Source organism: Gekko japonicus, unplaced genomic scaffold (assembly GCF_001447785.1).
Source record: "Gekko japonicus isolate JY-2015 unplaced genomic scaffold, Gekko_japonicus_V1.1 scaffold110, whole genome shotgun sequence".
In the NCBI taxonomy this organism is placed as follows: domain Eukaryota; kingdom Metazoa; phylum Chordata; class Lepidosauria; order Squamata; family Gekkonidae; genus Gekko; species Gekko japonicus.
The window spans coordinates 402,254-412,563 of NW_015173675.1; the positions used below are offsets into that span (position 1 = coordinate 402,254).

At 45.6% G+C, this 10,310-nt stretch overlaps 1 protein-coding gene across 1 annotated transcript in view; it reads right to left on the minus strand.

Moving 5' to 3' along the window:
* Positions 1-7,368: 7,368 nt before the first annotated feature.
* LOC107120261 overlaps positions 7,369-10,310 on the minus strand; it is a 9,281-nt gene continuing 6,339 nt past the window's right edge. Inside the window, exon 5 of the mRNA XM_015422912.1 lies at positions 7,369-7,995. Coding sequence (XP_015278398.1) covers positions 7,369-7,995 — 627 coding nt within the window. The remainder of the gene's footprint in view (positions 7,996-10,310) is intronic.

Sequence of the window (10,310 nt, forward strand, 5' to 3'; positions counted from 1 at the left end):
CTCCAGCCCTCCACTCCAAACAACGCCCCCCAAGCCCCTCTATCCACTCGCCACTTCTCCTGCCGCGGGGCAAGCCCAACGCCACGGAGAACCCTACTCCACATTTCTCAGCAGCAAAGAGAGATGGCTGGTAGAAGCTCTCAAAGCCCCCCCTCCCTTCTCCAGCCTGCACACCAAGACAAGCCGGCATATGCTTCTGCAGCCCTCCCTCCAACCCCCTTCTTACCTTCTTCCCCCCTCTCTGTCCCCCTCTGTTTGGTGCATTGCCACCTTTACCTATGGAAATTCCTGGAGATTTGAGGGGTGGAGCCTGGGTAACAATTGTTACCACTCTCCAGGTGAGGGCTACAGATAACTCAAAAATACAAATGCTCTTCAGGTAGCACAGATCACTCCCTCTGGAGAAAACAGTGCACTCTGTCATTATACCCTGCTGAGGTCGCCACAGGAAGCTGACACTGTTTGCCCAAAGCCAGAGCACTCTCCCAGAGCCTCTTTCTAGATCTCGTTGTATTTATTTCCACAACAGGCCTTATTTCTAGTACATATATAATATATAAGGTAGCAATAAAAAACACTAAAATCCAATAAAACACAATAAGCCTATCAAAGATGATGCTGAGACTGCTGATGATGCCACTGCCCTGTGGGTGGGGGGGAAACAGGTGCTCCAGACCGATGGAAACCATTACTGCCCTCAACCACATGCCCCGCAGAACATCTCTTGCCTTGCAGGCCCTGTGGAATTGCATTAGATCCTGCAGGGCCTGGATGTTATTCTGTAGAGAGTTCCACCAGGTTGGGGCTAGGGCAGAGAATGCCCTTGCCCTGGTCAAGGACAGCCGGATGTCTCTGGGGCCCGGGAACCACCAGCAGGTTCTTATCAGCCAAGCGTAGTGCTCTCGAGGGGCTATATAATTTTCTCCAAGGAAAGCCTCCAGTTCCCCAGATCGCAGGCGGTAAAATAAATTAGACAAAATCTGGGGGGAAAGACTGCTGAATTTAATTTATTCCAGGGTTTGTGTGTGCGCGTGCATGCGCATGCATGCATTTAGCATCCCACTCATTTCTGCTTTGAAACAACACTTGCATCAGGGTATTTCCCCTTCCTCCTTCTCTCACGGATTACAGAACTGACACCTGACATCAAGGTGTCAGAACAGTGGCCAGATCTGAGCATTTCCGATTGTCATCAAATATTCTTTTTTGCATTTGGATAACTTGTGTTGCCCTTCTGTTCATACTTGACAGCATCAGACAGTATATACTTATGTTCACTCGAAGGGTCTTTTCCCCTAAGTTTCTGCTCACCTTTTCAATAAGCACTGAGAACTAAACAGAATGTGGCCAAACAACCTAAGGTACTCTGAAGATGAATGGCCAGATGATGCAGGCTATTGACTCTCAGAAAACAGTTCTGTATCTTGCTCCACTGAGGTCTGATCCCTATGAGGTCCATTCATTTGAAGGATGAAATTACTTATTATTTAGTGGCTCCGGCATGTGCCAACTTCAGAGCTGGGATTATGCCCTGTCAAAATAAACTCAGTATGTGCTGCCAAGCCTTTGGCCACACAAACCAACGAGTTAATGTCAGCCATTAATACTAATGGTAGTAAAGGTCATAGGGGTGACAATTTCATGTGGCACTAAAAATGTAATGTGTGCTTTAATGAGCGAATATAGTAGTGTTAATGAGTGGCTTGAAATCACCATATCTGATTGGTAGTACTATGGCTAATTTTGAGCATAGCTCCGTTTTGCCCCCAAACCTATGGCGCTCGGCCGTTTGATGCTAAATGTTACAGTGCTACTTACAGGCAGCCCAGATGAGACTTGGCTCATTGTGCAAAATTATTTCCTCACTAAATGCACCCCGTTGATTATGCATTTTGCACACAATGTACACATAAACAACCCTATGGAATCCCTGTCAATGGAGGCCAAACCCCCCAGTGTAAGAAAACTGGAGGACCGACAGGTGTTGCCCCCCCTATCCTACAATGTTTGCAAGTACAGTGATTATCCTTAGGAGGATGAATGGCAGCCATTCACTTTTATGGAAGAATGTAAAGAGGTGAGCTAACAGAAGGCAGAGCTAAACATGGCTCCTACCCAGTCCCTACTGGGGCCACCAGCATCTGTGATGAAGCACAGGTTTTGCCCTTCCCCCACTGGTGTCCATAGGTGTAGCTCATTCTTTTCAACTCACAGAATGCAATGGGAGTTCTTGCAAGGCAAGGCAATTCCTGCTTACATGATCACATGGCTGAGTTTCACTTACTGCCCATGTGACCAGCTGCATGGAAAAAAAGAAACAGAAGACAGGAACTGGCTTTTCAATGTCTGGCTTCATTATTGATCAGATCTGCAGATCTGCATTGTACAAAAACATTTCCCAGTCTGTCTTCATTCTCAAAATTCTATGAGAGAGATCAACTTTTATCCTCTCTCTAGTGGGGGAGGGGAGCCCAGGATGAGATGGAGTGGTACGTCACCCTCATCCACTGAGTTTGTGGGTGAACTGGGGACTTCAGACCCAACCCTTCAAACTTCATTCAACTTACTTTGTCTCCCATTAAGGATCTCGAGGTGGCATACTTGAGTGGAGCTCTCCCATTTCCCCCTTCAGAACAGTAGCATGATGTACAAGAAGCAGAAGAAGAGGAATCAGTGAACTTGACCAAATCAGGGATCCAAAACCAGGTCTTTTTGATCCAAATCCAACCTTCTGACCACTAACTGCAACACCCTGGGGCTCTCTCTCTTTTGAACCACTTGTGTTTAGTTCGCAGATTAAGAAAAGAGGACACTGTGGGGTGGGATATCGTGCTCAAAGTGCAAAATTTGGAAATAATACTGTCCACTTCCTCAGACCTTCTTTGCCACCTTGCCCCCCCTCTTGACTAAGCTTGACTGTCCCCAGATTAATTCAGAGAGGCCCCCAATGAGCTGCATTTAGCTAGATACAAATCAGCTCAGTCCAGATTTTCCCAAACGTTGGTTAGCACGTTTCACCTTCTGCACTCAAGATGGGAATAAACCAGAAAGGGGGGGGGGAATCACCCCGCATCCCAAACTGTAATAATCCACTTTTATTAAACAGACAGACAGAGAAATAGTGCAGGAGGACATGAGAATTTGTAATTTATTCATAAACTGCTAAGCCATCATAGCAAACTTTTTAAATGAAATGTGATAGTGGTTTAAATATTTAGCAGCTTGTTGACCTATTTTCTCAGTTAATTAGGGATTGCATTAACAATGTATTGAATATAGGCAGCTTTTAAAAATAAGCACCCAACTATTATGAGTTAGTCAAAGTTTTTGTTTTGTTCAGTGAAGCCACGGATGGAGAATTCCACTTAAAATGTCCCCCAACGAAAACTATGGGAGAGATATTGCAGAAATGTGTCATTTTTTTCCCAGGTAATCAATAGACACATTCAAAGAGTTCTGCTAAATGAGCATAATGAACATAAGAAAAGCATTCATTTTGCAATCCTTTTGGTTTTTGTAACAATTTTTATTGACTTCTGGGGCACATTTGTTGCTTGTAGAAGGGTTCCATTCATGACCTGCATGATTTTACAGTGAAAGACTTTGTAACCATTTGCTTCTGATCAAACGGAATTATTAGTTTATTGCACTTCATCAGATTTTGTTGGTGAACTTGTTTATTGCCATGTTTAAGCTGAAATCGTCACTATGCCTAGAGTTTTTGCTGGGAGCATAATATAAGAAAACTACGCTCCTGTATTTAATGCAGAATCTGCTGGAATATGATTTAATAATCATACTCTAGCGGATTCTTCATTCTGCTGAATACTGGCATACAGAAAATGTTTTTTTGCAAAGGAACAGAAGTGATTGTTTCCTTTTGGGGAATCCAAATCCGAATTAATGTCTGCGGTACTTGTCATGCATGTCATGGAATTCAAGACCAAAATTTTAGATTAGCATAAGGCATAGCAAATTCCGGTCAACACTGATGATCAGCGAGAAAAATGTACACTTCAATTACATCTGACCTGACCTAGATATTTCTAGGGACAGCTCAGACAACTGGATCCGGAGTTTCTCCAACAAGTGTGTCAGTTTTGTTCTACTTCAGCACCTTGAGAAAGAAGGATGAGGGTCAAGGTCATTAGCAGATCAAAACGAGAGGAGAGAGCTTAGACAAACTTGTGCAGGTCTGCTTGGAAAGACTTCCAGAAAACAGATTGCAAATTTGTCTTTTTCCATTACCAGGAATGGCTGATGAGTCTATTATGCATCCACTTTTAAAACAATTCTCCAGTAGAAAGAACAGGAGGAGGAGAGTTGGTTTTTATACCTTGCTTTTCTCAGCTGGGAGTCAACATGGCAAATGGGGTTCAGTGTGACCAAGTGCAAGGTGATGCACATTGGAGCCAAAAATCTGAAATATAAATACACATTGATGGGGTCTGAACTGGCAGAGACTGATCAAGAGAGAGATCTTGGAGTCGTTGTAGATAACTCACTGAAAATGTCGAGACAGTGTGTGACTGCAACAAAGAAGGCCAATGCTATGCTGGGGATTATTAGGAAGGGTATTGAAAACAGATCAGCCAATATCATAATGCCCCTATATAAATCAATAGTGAGACCTCATTTGGAATACTGTGTGCAGTTCTGGTCACCACACCTTAAAAAGGATATTATAGCTTTGGAAAAAGTGCAGAAAAGGGCAACTCGAATGATAAAAGGGTTGGAACACTTCCCCTATGAGGAAAGGTTAAGGCCAGGGGTCATTTCCTGCAGGAGCGCACAGGAGCGGAGCTCCGGCAGTAAAGAGCCCAGGGGGCGGGCACATGCAACAAGCCCCACCCCCTGCTCCCAGCAGCCCTCAGTCAGAGCAAGAAGCAGTCAGGTAAGTTGCAGAGCTCCCCCCAGCCCCCCTGGCTCAAAACAGTCCAGTGGCACCTTTAAGACCAAGTTTTATTCAGGTACAAGCTCTCCCTCCTCTGCGAGGACAGATCTGCACGTCCCCCCCCCCAATAGCTAGCAATCCAAAACAGTCCAGTGGAGCCTGAGCGGTGGGTGTTGCCTTCTGACACACTTCTGGTGATGTCAGGGGGTGTGTCATATGCAAATAAGCTATGCTAATGAATTATGCTACTGAGCTCCTGCATCTCTTTTTCTACGAAATGACCCCTGGTTAAGGCGCTTAGGGCACTTTAGCTTGGAGAAAAGACGACTGAGGGGTGACATGATTGAGGGGGTTTACAAGATTATGCATGTGAAAGAACAGGTAGAGAAAGAGGTACTTTTCTCCCTTTCTCACAATACAAGAACTCGTGGACACTCCATGAAATTGCTGAGCGGTCGGGTTAGAACGGATAAAAGGAAGTACTTTTTCACCCAAAGAGTGATTCACACATGGAATTCACTGCCACAGGAAGTGGTGGCGGCTACAAGCATGGACGGCTTCAAGAGGGAATTAGATAAGCATATGGAGCAGAGGTCCATCAGTGGCTATTAGCCCCAAGGTATAGATAGGAACTCTGGGGCAAGTGATGCTCTTTCTTCTTGGTGCTTGGGGGGGGGGTCAACAGTGGGAGGGCTTCTAATGTCCTGTCCCCACTGGTGGACCTCCTGATGGCACTGGTATTTCTGGCCACTGTGTGACACAGAGTGTTGGACTGGATGGGCCTTTGGCCTGATCCAACATTGGCGTCTCTTATGTTCTTATGAATCTCAAAGCAGCTTACAATCTCCTTCCCTTCCTCTCCCCACAAAAGGTACCTTGTGAGGCAGGTGGGGCTGAGAGAGTTCTGAGAGAACTGTGACTGGCCCAAGGTCACCCAGCAGGCTTCATGTGGAGGAGGAGTGGGGAATCAAACCCGGTGCTCCAGATTAGACTCCGCTGCTCTTCACCACTGCACCATGTTGGCTTTCAATAGGCAAAGTATATTCTTAAACAGGAATTTCTACTGACGTGGGTTTTTTAAAAAAGTTTCAAATGTCGTTGTATTTTATCAGATATCCCTGAAGGGCACCGCTTAAAACACATGTTGAATTTTAAAAAGTTCAATCAATCTGGGGGATGTCAGTGTGCATTTGGCTCCTGGCCCATGACTTGCTTTATATCCTCATGCTATATTTGTACAACTCATGGAATTCCAGACAGGCCTTTAGCATGAAGGATAAGGTATGGGTGATCCATTGTAGTCACAGCTGTGCATACACGCAATCTGCAGGGCGAGAAGAGCATGTCCCAAGTGCACTATGACATTTCCATGGTCTCTTCTACGATGGAAAAGTGCTTCGTTTTATGCAGTAAAAGTAATATATACCATTTATGTTAATTCCAAGCAGAAAGGGAAACATTCCATCAGATCTAAGTCTCCGAATAGTGTCAGACTTTCCCAGGGACTTCTTTCAGCTATCACACCCACCACCTGAGTATGAACAAAGGGGTTGTTGTGGTTTTCTTGTGACATTCGGAGTGCAAAAAGGGCTTGCAGGCGTTTTGATAGGGCCCTTGTTAGGGTTTCCCTGAGATGACCTCAGGGTTCTACTTGTCAGCAGACCTTTTATTCCAGTCCCTGCATCTGAACTGACCTGAAGCAGAAAACAAAGCAAGTGTCAGGATTAAACAAGCCAGCTTGTCAAGGTGCAAATGGCCGGGAGAAGCTTCCTCTCCATTTACACCTGATGAGGAGGCATGTTCCTCTCCCCAAAGGTGGCATTTGCTGTGCCTTTGTTCCCTTCCCGGAGATCAATTCACAATACCGCCAGCCCAGCCGTTTGCCTTCCCACAGATCAATTCTCTTAACTGTTGTGTTGCTCGGATTCGTTTTTCTAAATAGGAGAGTTAGTTCAAGTGGCAAACACGCTGCCGATTTGAGAAATCTCACACAGCAACCCAGAAGCATCGCTTCTGAAGTGAGAAGAGGGGCGAGGGCGTCGGTTGGCTTGGAAAGAAGAAGAGCAGCAGAAACTTTTGACAGAGACTAAATAGCAGGTGACACTGGATTGCCGGGGAAGGATTTCTGTTTGTTTTGGCCCGTACCTCAAGGCAACAAAGGAAACGTAATGGATGCAACAATCCAGTTTAATGAGCAGGCATTCAATATTAATTGCATTAAGTATAAGACTTTAAACAAAGCATCTGTTCATATTTAAATGAAACTCAAAACTCAAAACTTCTACATATGATCTGCAATCTAGCTAAGACGTTATCTGTATCATAATAAAAGTATGCGTAATCTCTCCTCACTTTGACTATAGTTGCTTAGATGGCACCAGGCGATTGCTCCAGATTTGGTTTTCTTAATTTTTATTCACTTTTACCAAAGGCTCAGCTCGTCAGGAATATGAAAAGGTGGAGCGGGCAGACACCTAGATGGCAGCTTTTTTACCACTGCCGGATGGATTGATCCAGTTGTACTCTGCCTGGACCAGGACAAAGCTGTTTTCTCGTATCTTTCTGAAATGCATCATCTCCCCACTCTCTCTCAAGGCAATCACATTGTCCTCTGGCTCACTAAAGGACACCTCCGTTCGCTTGTGACAATACTGGGAGTGGATGCAGCGCAGACTGATAGCCAGGACCATGCCAAGGACAACAGAACATCCAAGGAGGACACCGAGCTGAGCAGCGACCATCTGTGGCCTCCGGCCTGGCTTGACTCCTCCATCTCCAGGAGCACCGGCTTTAGTTACTGCTCTTGTTACCTTCAGGGGTGTCTTCACCTCTTTCTCCTTTTTCTCCTGGCCAGGAGCAGTCAGTTCTGCCTGGGGCAGGAAGTTTGCTGGGCCTTTCTGTGTCACTGGGTTTTCCTTCACCGTTTGCCGCGAGGCTGCTGATAAACTTTGGGAGGCATCAGAGTCCTCTTCTCTCCCTAAATGTTCTGATATTGCTCCCACTCCTGAAAGCAGCGGAGGTTCCCAAAGCTGGATCAAAGGGGAAGCTGTAATGGGGAGTGCAGAATTCCATATGCCCAGGTTAGAAGGTATAGAAACCACCTTAAAAACAGAGAAATAAAACGTGCCTTAAATAAGACATACATACCATGCCTGAGGCTTACTATTGTCCTTTGATTATACATCATTTTGAATTGGTTATTGTCTTCCAAGGAACATGCTCATCGGCTGCTGGACAGTCTGCAATTCCAAAGGACAAAATCGCAGAGCCTTGGAGTGGGATAAAGTAGGCTGGCTAATGTCTGCCGCTTGCTAAGTCTGCATGAATCTTGCTGCACTGCCTCGAGTACTAGAAAAATTACACCAAATCACAAAGGAATGGGGGGAAGGAAGTTGGGTTTTACCACCATTCATGCCAGTTGCAATAACTGTGGCTCCACCATCTGGGGAAGAATTATATTTTCCGAGGTGCAAAACCAATTCACAGGGTCCTGGGAAAAGTGGAATGTCTACACAAGACTGCATCTGGACCATATGCCATGCATGGGTAACAACTGTGTACTTATTGTGCCAAAAATAAGTGTGTCTGTCATTGTAACGGCCTATGGCTAAAGGCAATAAAATGAAACCTGAACCTAAAAATAAGAGCGTCTGTCAGACACCGAGGCAATGAATCCCAGTCAGAATGGCAGCAGTCACAACCGAAATAGGTTTGGGGTAGGGGAAGGCCAGCCCGGATCCAGCCAAACTTACTTCTGAGTAAACTTCCTTAGGATTGCTCCCTCTGACATGTACTGCCTCTTGCCCCCTCCTTCCTGCCCCCCATTCACACGACTATTGCGCTCCACTGCCCCCACATCCTAGTCTTGCCCCTCTAACGTGAGTCGTAAATCCTCCCCATCTGCTCTGTACTCAACACAGTTTCCAGCTGACCACCAGGACGAAGAAATTTTGGCAGTAATAGTACCTACAGCACTAGCCAGATTGAAAACTTAGAGAGCAGAAAGAGAAGGCCCGTCTGGACTGCAACCCAGCAACAAACAGGAAGGAACGTTTTCCCCTCTTCCATGGCAGCCCTTTTTCAACTGGTGGAGGGCGCACTGTGAAAATACACAAGAGTTCTGTGGCTCCTTAAAGACTAACAGAATTTCATTTCGGCATAAGTTTTTCAGAGACAAGAGCCCACTTTTTCAGAGGCAATGCAGTGATTCCTCACTAGGCAGAACATTTATGCCAGAAAGTTCCCCTTTTTAATACCTCTAACATGAACATTTATGCTGGAATAATATATTACACTTTTAAGGTGCCACACAATTTTTGCTTGTTTCTGATGCAACAAACTAATAACAGTTTGCAAAGTGTACGTTGTGGCCAGTTGTTTCCTGGCTACACAACATCCCCAAGAAGAACGGGCTTCAGATGCACATTTAAAATCCAAGTGCTTTGAACTGTGGACCACAGACACAAGGGAGAGTTTCCTTAACTTCAGGGGGATTTCAGAGCATCTACTGCCCTCTAACCGGGATAAGTGAGAACGGCACTTATTTAAGCCTCAGCCCACTGTGAAGAAGAAAAACGATCCGTTTCCAGATGCTCTGGCTGGAAAGCAGGCAGCAACCGTTCGGCGTTTCATACAAGATCAGAATACAGTTTCTCAGTCGAGAATATCAGTTCTATGCTCACAGTTTTACTGAAAAAACCGGCTTCTGTGATACCCTACGCTCTGATTCTATTCATTCTGTGCCTGCACCAAGCCAGTGGTGGGAGTCGAGCTTTCAGACGACTTTTTAAGCTAACTGGGTCACAGCTAATGAAGTACATCAGGGTTGGTAATCCATGCTTACTAAAAGACATTAACACTTTCTGTTGCCTCACTGAACAGACCTGAGTAAGATTCTTAGTACACACGCTTAGGATTACTCTCTCAGTGACCTAAGATGCAGGAACTAAGGCTTGGATCCAATGCTATGTGAGTGCAGTGGCATTTGTGAGAGGAAACTTTCTTACCTCCCCCGCTGCAGCCTCCCATGCACCCACAAGTCCTGCCCCCCAGTGGGGGGAAGTGGGCCCCTGAGAGCAGCATGGAGAGGTGAAGCAGGTGTCTGCAGTAAGAGGGGAGAATTGACAAGTGTTACTGTGCTGGCAGAAGTGCCTTAGGTTAGAGAAAAATATAATTCGCATCCAGCCCATACTAGGGTTGCTCAAACATACACTAGTTTGGTTCATGTCCTGTTCGCTGGTTGCAGACAGATGTGATTTTTCAATGATCAGTTCGATAGTTCATCAACCTGTTTGCGGCTGTTTGGCAGCTTGCTTCATTGTATTCCTTCCTCATCGTGCAGGACAACACAACTGGCTTGTTGCACCGGCACATTCTCACACAGGCTGAGCTCCCCCATAACTGCTCTGTTCAGCAG